The sequence below is a fragment of the Corapipo altera genome, unplaced genomic scaffold, assembly GCF_003945725.1.
Source record: "Corapipo altera isolate COAL_440 unplaced genomic scaffold, ASM394572v1 22b, whole genome shotgun sequence".
NCBI classification, from domain to species: Eukaryota; Metazoa; Chordata; class Aves; order Passeriformes; family Pipridae; genus Corapipo; species Corapipo altera.
Genome location: NW_020884876.1, coordinates 16,972,101 through 16,989,677, shown reverse-complemented (window position 1 = coordinate 16,989,677; position 17,577 = coordinate 16,972,101). Strand labels below are relative to the sequence as shown.

The following is a 17,577-nucleotide window of genomic DNA, read 5'->3' as shown; positions in this document are numbered from 1 at the left end:
GTCAGTTGCTAGCCAAATGAGTACAGTCTAGAAGAGATTTCTTTAGCAGACAGCAGAGTAAAGTGTGTGGTGTTGGTGTGTGTCCCCCGCAAGAGCTGTTGGCAGCTTCCTCTCAGGAAGAAGCAGTGATTCATTCTTCCAGGAGCAGACTTACGCAGTCTCTGCAGTTTTTTTTACTGGCCAAGTTGGAATAGTCTAGATTCTAGATGAGTGATTCCTACACTAGTCAGTCAGAAGTCCCTATGTGCAAGGTACTTTAGAGGTACAAAGAAAGAGGCCATCTCTGTGCTAATTTGGAGATGTGAGCTGAACAAGAGAGAAATCAAACTGTTTTCTCTGTGCCAGTAGGAGATTCTAGAAAATATGTGAGCTGAATTAATATCTCCCAAACACTGCAGTAGCATAATTAGTTTCATATTAATTTATAGTCATTGACAGATTGTGACAAACAAGCATAGTGTGACTTCTGTCAAGAATTTACTGTGATTTCATGTTCAGATTTATATAATAAGTTATACACTGAATTGATATACAAATAATCTATTTCAAAGTCAGACTTACTTTATAAAGTCCTCTAAAAAGTGTTTTCAAGCACTAAAATCACCCCTGTGATCCTCTAATGCTTTATGATCTTATAATTTAGGAATATTTCCTAACACCAAAATATCTCTTATCTTTTGACACGTCCAGTAGTTTATATAGTAAATACCTGTAAAACAGTACATTGAAAATACACACTATAACTGAATTGTCTGTTAATTTTTCAATTCAGATATTTATTTTTCTGCACATACAGCTTTGGCTACCCAGCAAAAGTAATATGAGTATTATCAACAGATAAACGTGCTGGGAGTGCTAAAATCTTGAAGGAAATGGGTTCAAATACAGGTCTCCTCTCCACCAAGTACTTCCTACTTGCTGCAGTATGACATTCCAGCCTAATGAAACTCAAAGATCAGCCTGTTATCAAATCTTTGTTTTCACCTCTCCTTTCCTCCCTGACTAAAGAAACTATCGTTGTTAAATGCATAAAAATGCATCTGTCATTCTAAAACTGTTACTCTGATGGAATACACAGTAAGCAAATTTATTTCATAATCATTCTAGCCAGGGAAATAGCATTCGCGAAAGAATAAACTGCAAAATATTTATAGTTGTTTATAGTTGTTGCAGATTGTATTAGATGGGCAAACATGTACACATTCAGGCTAGAATTTTTTCTTTTTGTTTAATTTTCTTGCACTTTTTTTTTCACCTTTAAATCTATATTTGACACTATGAAGAAAATAGAGACTTAAAAATGTTAATTCCACCAGAAAGTGAGTGCTTTGGCTCAGTTCAGCACTGCCTTGTCTAAGGATATTATAAGCCATTTTGGTTTGTACAGGAGAAAGCATATGTTTATGGGGTTTTCAGTGGACTGAATTGCAGCTTCAGAATATGGTGCAGTGGAGTACTGATGGGATCCATCTGACAAGCGACTGAAACACATACGTCATCAGCTTTTCAGAACAGCTATCAAGAAGCTTCCAACGTGCAATTTCTTGGTTACATTCTTGGTAAGAATGCTTTCACTGCTTTCTGTGAAACAGAGCAGCCACTCTGTTGCTGTGTGACACACAGGGTGCCGTGTGACACACAGGGTGCATCATGTGCTATTCCCATGTGACCTGGCACATCAAGCATGTCACCTTCATGAGAGACACACGAGACAGAAAAAATAAATCTGTTTTCTCATCATCAGGTTTATTGTTCCCCATCTTCACCAAGTCTTTTTCTGCATAAAACTGAATAAAGAGGCCCCAGATTAAACCCATACTGAGCAGTTATTGACTCTGTGCTGATTCCTGTAAGCTGAATTAAACCACAATGTTGAACAATGAAAGAACCATATGTTCCTCTATCAGAATGTTTTAAAATTTTAAAAAGAAAATTATCCACACAGAGGGTGACATAATATGACAGAAATCAAAAGGAAAGTCACTAACTTTCAGATATGCTGATCCCTGAAGAAATGGTTAAGAACCAAGCACGAATAAGCAGACTTTTTGGCTATATATTTTAGCTCTGCTTAGAACATGGTTTAGAGGCAAATATCCAGAGTAGCATTAGGACCTCAGGATGTGAGGAGGAATGGTAGAGAGTGCCTGTGATTTCTGATAACAGTAGAAGCCATGCCTTGCAAGAAGAGGCCCAAAGTGCTAGCTAACAGCTGGTCATTGCTGCCACAGCGCTAATGCAGGATGTTGGTTTTGTTGCTAAATTCCTGCCCTCAGTTTTGATACAAATGTATGTCCTGATATTACTACAATTTCATGTAAATGTATAATGCTGTTTATCATAGTTACCACCAAAAAGTATTGAAATATCAATTATGATGACTGCATTCTTGATTATGTAGAAAGCATTTTTAGTCTGCATCTAATGTGGGTAGAATGGAGTCCAAGGTGAACTATGTCTGCATGGATTTAAAGACAAGAGTGCAACCAGCAACTAGTAAGGCCCATGGCAGATTTCACCATTGAAAATCTGGGACTTGAGGTTTTCCAGCTAGACTTTGGGTGGAGTCCTAGGCAGGAGACTTAGAAAAGCAATCTGTCAATGCTAATGACTTTGTTGAGAAAAGGAACCAAACCAGGTTCTAAACAAGTATTTGAACATTCACAGGTGTGTACATCTTTCAGCTCTTCTGGAGGAAGAAGTACTTTTGCTTTAGGAAATTTGGCAAGATGCATAAGTACAGCAGTGATTTCAGAGGACTGTAAATACCTATTACCTTCACACAATCCAATTCTTGCCATATTATTTGATATTTATATTGTGTTGATTAAAAGAAGACATTTTTTATCTGGCCTTTCTCTTTTTTTAACACCAAAGACTATTGAAAATTACATGTTTCATTACATACATCAATAATTCCCAGTAACTTTGAAACAATTACATTAATATATTCCCTTCAAACTGTCTTTTGTTTTCGGCTGACTGTATATCTATGTAAAAAGACAGTTAAACTGCTTATCTGTGTTACAGCAGCACCTTTGTGGTACTGATCAGGGGCTGAGGAAAGTTGCTGCAGCAACAGTGCAAATTATGTAACGCTTCAATGAAGGATGAGTAACGCTGATTTGTAGGGGGCTGCAATCCCAAGCTTTCCTTTTCTGTCAGTTTCTGTTTCTGCTTGTGAAGTGGGATACATTTTACAATAGGTTTTAAAATTCTCTGTGGAGAGTAATGTAGACTTACTGTACTCCACTAATATGGAGAGAGAATAACTCTAGACGTTTCTTGATACCACATTTTACTTGGCATGTTTGAATTGACATTAGAAACTGGATTTTATTTATTTTACAGAATCCAGACTGTTGCTGATGCATTACAAAGTGTAGCAAGACTCATCTGTGTTCACATAATTTAAACAGCATGCACCACCACACTAAACACTAAATCACTAACAAACACCTTGGATTAACAAACTTTTTGTTAAATCTTTGGAGTTTACCTGCATTGGTCTCTGACTTCTTTTTCTGGTACCTCCAAAGCCTAGTTCTGACAACAAAGGTTTAGGAGCATTTTGGACTTGTGCATTCAGTACTGAACAGGGTAGAAGAGAAGTAGCTGTAAAGGAACTCATCATTTCATCCAGGTCTAAGTGACAGAGAAGCAAAATGTGACTTAAGAGACTTGTTTTTTAACCCTGCCTATCCTGGCTGTAAAACCTAGTTCCTACATTCTCAGGAGAGAATCTTTAGAAAGATTTATGCCCTGTGAAACACAGAAATGCTTTTCCAAGCATTCAGCTATTCCAGGATTTGAATGATCCTTTTTATGTACTGGCAATTTCCTAACAAAGCCTCATCTGTTTCTGCATTGAGAATCTGGCTCATTTTCTGACTGAAGTTTGAACAATTAAATTGTCTTTTTCTGCACACAAAGAGTCTGACCCTCAGGCAGAAAATTACCAATAAGTTTTTGATTTTTATATGCCGTTTTTATTTCCTGTATTTCCTAGAAGAGTGAGGCCTGGAAACATACCATATTGCTGTAAATGGTCTTTGCTTGGCAGGTGGTATGGCTTTTTTCTTTATATCTGCACATATTTTGCACTCTTGGGTTAGTGCAAAATCACTGCATTTGCTTTGCCAGGTGTTCTATATAGCCAAACTCTGGTTTTGGTGGGACAGTGCATACTGACTGTGAAAGTTATTTTTTAGACCTTTGCTGATTTTGCTGTGTTTTCTCCATTTTTTAATTTTTTTTTTTTTAGAAATAACCTTCAGAAGACTAGTATCTTAATGTTATATTGTCAATTTCAGACCATGGTGACTGTTATACACATTAAGAGAAAACATCGAGAATTAATTTTGCACTGAGCATCAGCCAATGTGTGCGGAGCATTTACACTGCCAATTTTTAAGTCAGTATCCCAGTTGTCCTCACTGACTTTGTCATGCTTCACATTTTGGAGTAGCATGTGGGCATACAAAGTGCATCATTTGCAGAAGAAACTAAACCAGCTGTTTTCAGAAACGCGTTCAGTGTGCTCCAATCACTGACATTCATTGTGCTCACAGGACTAGATTGCAACCAGTCCAATATAAAACCCTGTAAAATGTTTGCAGTGTGGACATTGGGCTCTCTAAGACAACTGGTTTAGTCTAGGGTTCTACCCCTGTTGGTCAGCACTCCTTGCTAATGCAGATGGACCATAAAGTGGCAACCACAATGTTTGCAACTTTTAAGATTCTCAGGACTGTCATTTAAGAAATGCAATCCAGTGATTATTTCTGGAGCTAGATGCTTAGATTCTCATTTGCAATGATTACTATGTCAGCCGTGATGTCTTTCATCTTGTCCAGCCACACTCTGCTATTCACAAGGACCCTTTCCTTGTGGTGTCACTGCCATACTCTTACTTTTCTGTCCTTCAGGTTTGGTTGAGTGGGTTGGCCCTGATGACTGAGGACATTTGGTGATAATGGTGGAAGTAAAGAGTCAAAGGAAGTAATAACATCCAAGCTGAAAGATTTACATTGGGTATTCAGGTCTCACAGATGAAGTGGTTAAGAGTCCTTCTGAGAATGAACCTCCAGACAGGATCAGTTGAGCATTACGTGATTCAGTCTGGTGTTATTGAGGGCACAGGGGATCATATTCTCAGGCCAGTAGATGTAATCTCTTCATTTTTAAGAGAAATCAGCTTCTCCAGACACTGAAAGGCTGACTCCACCACCTCTTCTTTCACTACTGGATGTTGAGTTTGCAGTCTATTGTAAAGATCCATTAAAACTACGGTATTTAAACCATTCTCCATGTCTCATCTCCCAGTTGTCTGAAAAGAGCAGGAAGATATTGTGATTCTGCTTTTCTTGCGGTTTTTTTGGTTGGTTGTTTTTTTTTTTGTTTGTGGTGTTTTTTTGGTTTTTGGTTTGGTTTGACTGTGGAGTGTTTTGGTTGGTTGGTTGGTTGGTTGGTTGGGGTTTTTTTTGGCTTGGTTGGTTGGTTTTTGTTGCGCCACACTGTGTGGTGACTTGGTTAAAAAGGAGCATTTGAAGTAGTTTTCTCTCAGTGGGTGCATCATGGAGTCATGCTGCTGCTGGGCAAAACCACACAACCCTTTCCCCCAAATTAATCAAACAAACAACCATAAAGTTCCAAATGACACCCAAATACTGTAGCATTATCTAATTATTTGTGAATGAAATAGATCACTCATTTCACAGAAATGAGTGAAAATGGGCACCATCCCAGCAGATGCCCTTCTTCTAATGTTCTCACTTGTCTGGTCAAAGACTAAAGTTCAGGTTCTCTGAGGGAATCCCAGCACTTCTACAATTATATGCCAGGGATCTCTCAATTACAGATATAAGGACTAGAAAAAAAATCAGATGAAGACTTTCCTGGACTGGTGACAGATTGGTGCACGGAGCAAAATGAGGGATGTGAGCTTTCAAAAACCAAATGGATATTTTTGGGGCTGTGGGCTTGTCTGGCATGAGGAGGATGGGAGGCCACTGAGGCACTGCATTCTGCTGTCAGCCCAAAGAGGCGAACAACCCCCTCTGATGCAGGCAGTGCTTTGTTCACCCTTGCTTCAGTGCACAAACATATTGCTGTAAACCACAACTACCTGATTTACATGTGTGTACATATACAGGGGACCTATATGTCCACATGTATATATGCAAACACAGATCTATATAGAGAGAAGTGTATTGTAAAATATACAGTATCAATGTGTGGATGTGGATGAAAAACTCAACGAGTCAGCAGTGTGAGCTCACAGCCCAGAAAGCCAATCATGTCCTCGGCTGCATGAAAAGCAGTGTGGCCAGCAGGTCAAAGGAGGTGATTCTGTTCCTCTACTCTGCTTTTGTGAGACCCCCACCAGCTGAGGTGTCCCCAGCACGAGAAGGACATGGGACTGTTGGAGCAAGTCCAGAGGAGGGCCACAAGGTCGATGAGAGGACTGGAGCACCTCCTCTACCAAGACAGGGTGAGAAAGTTGGGGCTGTTCAGTCTGGAGATGGATGTTTGGAGATCTCATAGCAACCTTCCAGTGTTTGAAAAGGGCCTACAGGGAAGTTGGGAATGGACTCTTTTTCGGGAACTGTAGTGACAGGACAAGGAGTAATGGGTACAAATTGAAAGAGGGGAAATTTAGGTTACACTTTAGGGAGAAAGTTTTTATTGTGAGGGTGGTGAGACGCTGGAACAGTTCAGGGAGGCTGTGGATGCCCCAACCCTGGCAGCGTTCTAGGCCAGGTTGGATAAGGCCTTGAGCGACCTGCTTTAGTGGGAGGTGTCCCTGTCCATGGCGGCAGGGTTGGGACTAGACGATCTTTAAGATCCCTTTCAACCCAAGCCGTTCTGTGGTCCCACAGCTCTATGCAAATGGGCATGCTTCCCACCGTGGGTGTGTAAAACAGCTGTAACTCGGGCACACCCCGCACCCGCCCTCCCCACGCCGCGCGGCCGGGAGCGGGCCCGTGTTCCTTTAAGGGCCGCTTCCGCGCCCTACCACGTGCTGGGGGCGGGGCGGGGGTGCCGCGCAGCCAATGGGGAGCGCCCGAGGGGCGCGGCGCCACGGCGGGTCCGTCCTCGTCTGCCGGCTGGTGGCGGCGCGGGGAGCGCTGCCGAGCCCAGCCCAGCCCAGCCCAGCCCAACCGAGCCCGGCCCGGCCCGGCCCGGCCCGGCAGAGCCCCGTCCGGGAGGGCGCACAGCCGGCTGTCAGCGCCGCCGGGCGGGCACGCTCGGCCCCTCGGTCAGGTGACGGGCGGCTGCCGGGAGCGGCGCGGCTGAGCGGGCCGGCGCTCCCCTCGCCTCCCCTCTCCTCGCCTCCGCGCAATGCCGGGCGGCTCCGCGGCAGCTCCGGGGATGCTGCCGCGGCCGCCGCCGCTAGCCGCGCGCTGAGCCGCTGCGAGGGGCGCGGCGGGAGCGCCGCCGCGTGGGGCGGTGGCATGGCCCCCACCCTGCTCCAGAAGCTCTTCAACAAAAGGGGCGGTGGCGCGGCGGCCTCCCACGGCCGGGCCCCAGGGGAGGGGCCCGCCTTCAGGTGAGCGGCGACGGCGGGGCGGGGGCTGCCCCGGGTGGGCAGCAGGGGAGGCGGCGGAGAGGCCGGTGGGGCGAGGGGCTGCGTGGGTGGCAGGTGTCCCGCATCCCCCCGGAGTGCCCCGCCGCCCAGTGCCTGGGGGGAGCGGCCGGCGGGGACGGGGCACAGCCGGGCCGGCGGGGGTGCAGCGGGAGGCTCTTCTCCCGCCCTTCCCTCTCGTTGGATCTCTCAGCCATTTTCTGGCCACTGTTGGCAGTGGCACACCCGGGAGCCGCGGGGCGCTCGCCCCTCGGGCAGCGGCGGGGAAGAGGCGCCGGGCCCTCTGTCCGGCGATTGTGTGTGATTGCTGCGGTAACTCGTGGTCGGGTCTCATCAGCACTGGAAAATTAAAGCACGGCTTGATTGTCGTGACCTAAATACACGTGCGCAGTCTGGTGACCCGCTAACCATTTCACTGCCCTCTGTTTTTGATACTGCAATTGCTTAAAGGTGAGATTCAGTAGCAATTGCTGCTTCAGGGTTTAAATGTGTGATCTTTATATAATATTGAATTATTACTGTTTTCTGAACCTCGGGGACAGCATTTGGTTCAGGCTGACGCTTTGGAGCTTTGTTCCTGTCACATCTGTGCTGCTCACAAGACCAAGCACCCGGTGAGCGCAGTGACAATCACATGCGTGCCCGTAACCTCTGTGCCCGTTTTTCTGTGCGGCATGAGTTGACTGGTCTTGTGATCAGATGGTATACAGGATTGAGTTGGAATCTGGGCTTTCACTGCTGAAACTATCAAGAATGCTAAGAGAGACAATACTCTGATCCACAAAGTGCCCTAGTGCCAGTTATGAAAGATGACAATTGTGGAGTCATTATGTGTTCAAAGATGGTCTGTGTGGGTCATGGCCGTGTGCATGGCCAAAGTTGCAAGATCATGGTGAAAAATTGTATAAGATCAAAATAACGTCAGTATGTTTGACTTACAAGGTGATTCCTTTGTATGTCATTGGACATGGTATTGGAGCTGTGAGCAGGGCTGGTGAATTTTGGGAAGCTGTAAAGTCTATACACTGTACTTACTAGTTACTTCTTGTGGTAGTTATTCACCTTATGAGTTAAATATCATCTTTAATTTGAAAGAAAACAGTTTTCCACATTTAAACTGAGGGACAATTCCAGACGAACTATTATTTTGCCTTGTACTTAAAATCATGCCAAGTACTGTGTATCAGAGACCAGGGCTGTTAGTTCTAGGGTATTGGACTATCAAGGATCTCCATGAAGGCAGATTGCTTGCACAGTGTGTTCCCCATTAGAATGAGTAAGGTTGTTCCATCTGGAGTATTTTGTGAAATTAGGGATTATATTTTTTTCTCTGTCTTTCTATTTCTTAGGTAAGATATTCCGCACTAAGTTTTCAGTTTAAATAACATTGAAATGATTTGACACTTCAAATAAAAACTGTTATATTTTAAATACTACTGGAGGTACCCTTCACTCTTTTTATCCCTGATTTTCCCTCATTCCCGTGCTGTCTATTTTTTTTTACATGTGGATGTTTTTTATGCTTGTTAATATTACATTGAGTTTCCTATTTATGACTTCTAAATATGCTATAATGCTTTTTCTCTCTTTCTAGTGATCTGCTGATGACCTGCAGGAGCATACTTACTGGGTCTTAGAAGCTCTGCTACAACCCTTTTAATAGACTTTCTTTTGAGCAGTAATCTCTGTTTGAATGGAGAGACACGATTGGACCTAAGTAAAGCGCAAGACTTAATCCTTTGGTAGCTTCTGTATTAAGCATATACTGCTGCTTACTGTTAGAGGCAAAGTGGCAGAATCAATTTTTGTTCTAATGGCAGGCCTGAATTTTTAAGGATTTTAGTTTTAAGGTTTTATTCCCACTTCGTGTTTTGGTTAGTGAGGTCCCTCCACATTCAGTGTGTCTTGCTGTGTTTAGTTCTCTTAAGCAGCCCTGTAAGACCACAATCTGTATCCTTGGACTTTCAGTTGTTATGAAATCCTTGAAAGCCTAAATGTATTCATGCACCCTGAACAACAGCAGAATCACCAAAAATCCTCAAATTAATGTAGTTTGACAACTTTTTTCAACTACATTGTTAGGAAGCTTAGTGTTTTCTAGTCTTCTTAGGAACACCAGGAGAAATTCAGTTGCAGAGGTTCATCAGTTAGGCTTGAGGTTTGCCTGTAACAAGTACTGCAAGTTCTGTTGCCCCCTCTCCTATAACAGGAGCTAAATCTTGACCAGACATCTGTGCTGCTTGCATTCTTTAGCTCTGAAGGAAATAGCAAGCTTCAAGGTCCATGCTGCTTACCAGGATGAGCTGGCACAGCCTCAAAGAGCAGGAGACATGGTGGCTATAACTGAATGTGGAGCTACAGGAAATGGTTTCTTGGGTGCATGACCATTAACTTATTAATTTGGACCAGGAGTGCTCTTTTAAAGAAAGCTTCTCAGTTGTCTCCACTGACTGCACTTTGGCTTGCATAGCCAGGTGGATTCAGTGCATAAACTGGATTCCAGTTGGAATGAATGAGATTAGAAAGTGTGCTCCTACCACTAATGGGCATTCAGTCCTTGGGACCAGACTACAGCTGATCAAAAGTTAAACTCCAGAACACATATAGTGTGGGTGTCAGGTCCTTAGCACCAATTAATTCACTCTGTGGATCTAATTTGGTTGGGCTGCACTGTATCTTTGTGTAAGCACAACCCTTACTTGCTGGGTGAGGAGAATGTGAACATGAGATGTAAATGTTAATATAGAGCTATGAGGACAATGAGGCTTTCTATTGGCCCAGGCCTCCCTTCAAAATAATGGAACTACCAAGTGGTAGAAGGGTAGTAGTTAAAATTATAGAATATCTTACTTATTTTAAAAAGAGTAATTATAAATCTGGAGAACAGATGTGTATTACTGACATATTACATTTGTTCTAAGCAGTTTTGTACACACTTGAGATTCTGGTTTTTGTTACTACTGGTTTTTGCTTCCCTGAACTAAAAATATATATTTGTATGTGTAATGCATACATAAAGATGTATGTATATATGCACGCACACCCCCTTTCAACAGAGACATTTGAGTGGCTGTAGTTCAGTATATTTCGTTTTAGCTTCTGAGGCTCTGAGGAAATCCTAATTACTTTGTTTACAAGACGTGTATTTATATGGCTAAATTCCCCTAATATTTCTTATTTCCATATCAAATGTTACTTCCCTTACAAGATTGGTTTGAAGGAGTTTGTATACTTTTTTGGAGTGCCATTAGGGTCATGTGCTCAGCAGAATCATAGAGTGGTTTGGGTTGGTAGGGACCTTTAGTATCACCTAGTTCCAACTCCCCTGCCTTGGATGGGGACACCTTCCTCTAGATCAGGTTGCCCAGAACCCCATCCAACCTGACCTTGAACACTTCCAAGGATGGAAGGTTCCACAGCTTCTCTGGGCAACCCGTTGCAGTGCCTCACCACTCTCACAGTAAAGAATTTCTTCCTAACTTCTAATCTAAACCTACTTTCTGTCAGTTTGAATCCATTCCCCCTTGTCCTGTCACTTCATGACCTTGTAAATAGTCTCTCTTCATCTTTCTTGTAGGTTCCCTTCATGTACTGGAAGGCCACAATTAGGTCACCCCAAAGCCTTCTCTTTTCCAGGCTGAACAATCCCAAATCTCTCAGCCTTTCCTCATAGGAGAAATGCTACAACCTTCTAATCATCTCGGTGTCCCTCCTCTGGGCTTGCTCCAACAGGTCTATGTCCTTCCTGTGCTGGGGACCCCAGAGCTGGATGCAGCACTCCTGGTGGGGTCTCACCAGAGCGGAGTAGAGGAACAGAATCCCCTCCCTTGACCTGCCAGCTCACGTCCAGCCTCTCCTCCACCAGCACCCGCAAGTCCTTCTCGTCAAGGCTGCCCTTGATCTTTTCGTCCCCCAGGCTCTGTTGATACTGGGGGTTGTTCTGATCCAGGTGCAGCACCTTGCACTTGGTCTTATTAAACCTCATGAGATTCCCGTGGGCCCACCTCTTGAGCTTGTCCAGGTCCCTATGGATGGCATCCCAGCCTTCAGGTGTGTTAACCACAGCACTCAGCTTGGTGTCATCTGCAAATTTGCTGAGGGTGCACCTGACCCCATTTTCTGTGTCTCCTGAGGGGCAGCACTTGTCATGGATGTCCATTGGGACTCTGAGCTATTGACCACTACCCTCCGGATGCAACCATCCAACTAATTCCTTACACACTGAACAGTCTATTAAGTTTTAGGGGTAATGTAGAGTATAAGCACATAGTATCTCAAGACTAGAATGTCTCAAGTGCTAAGCATGTATTTGAGTAAGGTATTGGGGAATGGCTTTAAGGAAATTCATATGGGTTGCAGATAGTTTGATTTTACTTAAGTTTATAGCTGTTTTTCTGTGATTGTGTTTACCTGATTATAGAAGAGATTTCATGTCAGTGCTTTTCTGTATTCAACATGAAGTCTGATGTTATCCTTAAGCTGAGGGGTAAGGTTTCACCTTAATTTCAGTCTTTAATAGTTTTTGGTTTTGTTTTTTTTTTTTAAATGCAAATAATTGCCTTGGAGTCTTTGGAAGACTACTTTCATGCTGAATGTATAACTTCTGCATTGTAACTTCTGAAATTTCTTTAATATTGGTATATATAGTGAAGGACCATTTTATGCGCATTTAGAAAAAAAGTTGTATTATTTCAGCTGTGTCTGAAACTTGCATACGGTCTGTTTCTTCAGCTTTAAGTATCAGCTGCTCCTTCTTGTGTCTATATTGGAGTGGATGTTGTGTTGTAGCTGCAGGATATCTATCTGGTAACAGTTTGTTAGCTTTGGTATATGAGATCATTTGTTCAGCAGCTGGTACTAGTAATTTCTTTGGTCATAGCGCTGAAATGCTTGGTGAGATCCTACTTACTAAGCATTATTTCATGGCATTTATTACCAGCCTGGCAATGCTCCACCTTCTGAAAGAGGAAAAAAAGCAGTAGTGAGCTTGGAGTCTGCTTGCATGTCAGTTTGTTACTTCTTTGTTCAAATGAAACACTCCTCCATAACCTCTTGTGGCCTAATTGGGTTTTTCTTGAGCTTCTTGAAGCTTTGTAGATAGCCACACAGCAATAACACTGCTGACCACACATCTATATCTTCATACTTGGAAATATCATTAGACATCTGGCTGTAAACCCTTCAAAAAGCATTTCAAGTAAAATTACTGTTTTATTTGCTGTAGGAATGGGAATCAGCCCAGGGCCAGATCTGAGCATGGGGGCAGGAAAGGTCAAAGAGCAAGTCTAAGCCATATACTGCTTCACTGACAGCTGAAGGTGAGCCTTAATTGCAGTATTATACCTCTGCGCTGTCCTTAGTCTTTCCTCAGTAATGAGAGCTAAGGTGTAAGTTCTGCAGAAAGAGATTTATTAGTCCTCACTCAAGAAAACAGCTTTGAGCTGAAGTGGTTGAAAGTATGGTCCTTTTGCATGGAAACTACACTTCCAGCCTCGGGCTGTTTTGAAGGAAAACAAACAAACCCCCAAGTCCTCTGGTTTTCAGCTTTGCAGGAACTAAGGCCTTCTTCAGTTGTTTGAACTTTCCTTCCCCTACACGCTTCTGTCACAAAACAACCTCTTGGTTTCCTCTAGATTTGCTCTAACTCATTCTCTCTTAAAGTTGCAAGACAGCCTCTTCTTTTTCCTTTTTTTTGCCACAGAAGGCTGCAAAATAGGTAGAAATGCACAAGCTACTGATATTCCAAGGGGGATGGGTATACCTTAGTTCTTTAATTCCATGGAAAGGTGCATTATTGCCTTACTAATCACATGAGGTTTTCCTGTAGGTTATTTCTGATTTACAAGTAACTTATGCACAGAGTTCCATGCATTGATTCTTAAATTGATGTGTAATTGGATAGTAGGCTCATGATTCCTTATTCTTAGGGCACTTTTGCTGTAGGGGAATGCTTATCAGTTGACATAAATGGCTTGATGTGAATGAGAAAATAAAGCTGCTTGGGGCTGAAAAAATGTAGACTGTCATTCATAAAAGCTGAATTTGTAGAGAAACACTTAAAAAACTGATGCAGAGCTTTGTTGCCAAGAGAGGCTGGCTTCATGAAAATTACATAAACTTTGTAACTTTACTTATGTAAACTAAGTTAAAGTTGCAAAATAGCTTTATTAAATATTTAGGGGAAAGGGAGGTGGAAGAGGTTTGGCAAAAATGTTTAATCATTAGTCATCGTGTCATCCCACTTTGTGAGATGTAGGTGTTTTCAGTGCATGGTAGTGGCCTTTAGCTGTTGCTTTGGTCTGAACAGTGAGTAACAGCAGACTGAAAGCCCAGAGAGAGATGTGACAAAATAGCTGGTGTCAGAGTGGACAGAAGATGGAGTAATTGTTCTCGTAAAAGTAATTTCTTGTTCTGACATTTCAGTAGTATTGAAGCTGCTAAGGACTTCTTTTGCAAAGAAAATTCTTTGGATTAATAATGACTACATGTGCTACAAACATTGGTGATATACCTATTCCTTTTAAGTATTCCTTCTGGTGCTAACAGTCATGTACTTTCATCTGTAATGTACTTTGCACCTTAGTGATGTTCAGGGATAGCTTCTGAAGAGTAGATTCAGTTTTTAAGCCGTATGTTGTGTTTTATGTTTCTCAACAGTTATTTCTACCAGGTGCACTCTTGATTAAGAGCACACTGTCGTCTTGCATGCTGCTTTAGATGAAGTGGTGTAAGAGGAATGTTCTTATGCCATCCTATTTATCAGTATTTGCTATGTGAAGGTTTCCATGGGTACACTTGTTAGGCAAAAGAAGAGGAATGCAGTTCTGTAGGGTGGTGGTTAACAGGCTTGCTAGAGAGAATAAGCAAGAAAAGGAGGACTTTGAATTGGATACTTGTTGTGTGAAGACAGCAAATATGTCTGTCTGCTCTTCTTGTGCTTCTTGTGATAGTGTCAGATTACTGCTGATTGACTAACAGGCACGGACATGGTGGTTCACCTTTGCCTGTCATGAATCAGCTCCTCTATGTGTGCTCTGCCTATGCTGCTTTTTAATCTTCAGGCTCAGGTTTTTCTCTATTCTGCTTTCTCCTCACCTTAACAGTACCTTTCTCAAGTCACTCCATTTGCCCTGTTTGTATGGGTTTGTCACTCGAATACCATAACAATGTCATATTTTAATATGCAAGACTGAGGTCATAGGACAAGCTCCCTTCCAGGTTACAAGGCAAAGTGTTCTTTTGAGGCACTGAGTGGACTAGCCTAGGAGTTTTGGTAACAGCCTCTGCCTTTCCCACATCAAATAGGACAAGTGTGGATGTGTTTACATGACCAACAACTGAAATATTTTTGGTCAGTCAGCACACTTCTTGGATATTGGTTAGATTCTTAGATAAATGGGCATGAGGGCTTTACATCACACTTGCTGCTGTTAAAACTGACTCATGATTTTTCTTCCATAGACTGCTGAAGTGAAACTTGAGCTCTGTGTGATGTAATTACTGAATCAGTATGGAGCTTTCTCTGCAGGATGTCCTCACCTCAGTTTAATACAGTTCAGCTTTTCTCCTTCGAGGTGCTCAGTGGAGTTTCACACATGCTAATGAAATCAGCTGTATTAAGTAAACAATCTGACAATATTTATTTACTTTTCTAATAGAAGTTCTAGCAGTCTGAATTTGGTATTAGCACTTTCAAATTAGAAATCTGAACACATTAGTTCTTATTTTTTTTTTATAATGTACGGGAAGTTTCTTACAATAACATCTCTTTGCTTTTGTTTTGAGTTTACTGACTTCTATGAAAGAAAACAGTTACTTGAATGAACTCAGTGCTCTGGGTTTCTGTGCAGAGTATTTGCACTGAATTCTGAATCTGGATATTATCCAACACCTGAAATTGCTCAACTCTTGGGGTTGGGTTTGTTAATGCACAGCTCCAGGAGTACAGAAAATCTGAGCAGAGTATATTAGATAAGGTTTTGGAAGGGAACCCCAAAGAGGGAGAATCTACAAACTGTTGAATACATAGTTCTGAACGAGTTATTCTTTAATTATTAGTATTTCACTTTACAGAATTTTAATGTTGTAATATTAAAGCCCTCTGTGGGCTGGAAGAGGCAGTTATGGAATTTTTTTTAAATCTGCAACTCACAGAAATTAGTTTATATTCAGACAGATTTTTGTTGTGTCTTCTGTTTTTCCGTGTGGGCAGCTGAGCCTGTCCAACTAATGCTGCTGATCAGTTACTTGTTTCTGTCGTATTCCCTTGCCCTTCCTTTCACATTCCCCCAAAATGACCTTTTAAAATCTTCACATTTAATACTCTGCTCTCTAAGTTGCCCTTTAAAACAGGTTGTGCTTTTTAAGGCAAATCCTACTATAGGAAAGGTCATGGGCCTTTTGTTTCTGAAATTCTGGCTTGTTTAACAGGACTGGTTTAAACAAGCTGGGCAGAGACCTGTGAGGCTGCTGCAAAGGAAGGTTGGTGACCTCTGATGTAGGCACAAGGAAGAAGCCAGTTTGGTGCAGAGACCACTCTGCTCAACTGTACAGCAGCATAGTCCACGTGTGTTAAGACTCTGGTCTTGGTGAATGGCTGCAGTGGTACAAGACGTTACTGCATTCTCCCATGCTCTGCTGAAATCGATTATTGGCTGGACATTTGTCACTTCCACAGCAGCACTGATGGAATAGAGAGCGCTGAAGCTCTTCTCGGTCACCTCTGTGTAATGGTCAGTGATAGAACCCAGCTCTTCTTACAGCAGTCTGTGTTAAGCTGTCACACAATGCAGGAATGCTTATGGAGGGCTAATATGTTCTAATCCTCAGTTGGGTTGAGAAGGCTGGAATAAAGAGCAGGGAATTGGTAATCAGTTCATTTAGCGGACAACCATAGTGACATGCATCTGAGCTCCTACTTGGTCTTGGCTTTTAGCCTGGAGGAAGGTTGTTCTCATATGTTAGCAGGTTGAAACAGCTTCAGGAGTGCCACCTCTGCCTTCCAACTGCTGAGAGTTACATTAAGTTAAAGAGTTGGAAAAAGTAACCCTCTCTTATTACAAAGTTATTTATGAGATTTGGCTGTGGATATACATCATGCTTACTAAGCGCTAAAATGATTTTAGATATAATTCCCAGTTTTGGTGTGGGTGAGTAAAACCTGGTGAATTCAGTATTTGGGAGACGTGGGGATATATGTCAGTCACCCACTGTGAACTAGATCAGAGTACAGTTGAGTTCAAAAACAATTCAAGTGCTAAGCATCTTGTGTTATGAAGTTCCTATATGCAGAGTCTTACAGACAGGGATATGTTTGGGAGTGCTTTTGAATGAAACTAGAGAAATTATGTTGATTTGAAAATAGCTTTTTCTATTTGTCACTTTATGGTGATACTTGGTAACTGTAAAATGCATATGTGTAGCTGAACTGGATAATGGATGCAGGAATAGGTATACAAAGGAGAGGAAAATGCAATCAGAACAATGTACTTTGTAGTGGACATGGGTTTTTTGAAACAATCAGTCAACTCAATGAACTCACATGCACATTGATAATATATCTGCTCAATTCCTTTGTTTTTAAATAAAACACATCTGTGTGGAATGTCACAGGTGCCTTGAACCTCTGAATTAAACTTTGTTTAATGCTTAAAGAAATAATTCTCTATTTGTATTGAAATGTGGTGTTGGCAGGTGAACTAGAATTTTGATTGAAACTTGATTTGAATTTGGCTTTTTGTTTGCATTACCGAAGTACTAAAAGTTGACTGTAGTCTTAATTAGAGTTGTATCCTTGGGCCTAGTTTTGACTCAAAAGAAAGTGAATTTTGTTTGTATTTAAATGAAATTATCCTGAATTTGTAACTGCTAAGAAGGCTCCTAGTAAGTCTGCTCTGGTAGACTTCATGTCAGGAGTAAGTCAGGTCTGCTATAAACTGTTTTCTTGTACAGTGTTTTTCTGGGGAACACTAAAGGAGCTTGACCAATTC

The 17,577-nt window shown here is 42.1% G+C and overlaps 1 protein-coding gene across 2 annotated transcripts in view; it reads left to right on the top strand.

Moving 5' to 3' along the window:
• The first annotated feature begins 7,132 nt into the window (after positions 1-7,132).
• The window catches only part of FNIP2 (folliculin interacting protein 2), a 49,857-nt gene continuing 39,412 nt past the window's right edge, over positions 7,133-17,577 (top strand). The window contains exon 1 of one of the 2 annotated variants that reach the window (XM_027635786.1): positions 7,133-7,552. In XM_027635786.1, coding sequence (XP_027491587.1) covers positions 7,458-7,552 — 95 coding nt within the window. In that variant the 5' untranslated portion in view covers positions 7,133-7,457. The remainder of the gene's footprint in view (positions 7,553-17,577) is intronic. The other variant, XM_027635785.1, reaches the window with a different exon arrangement.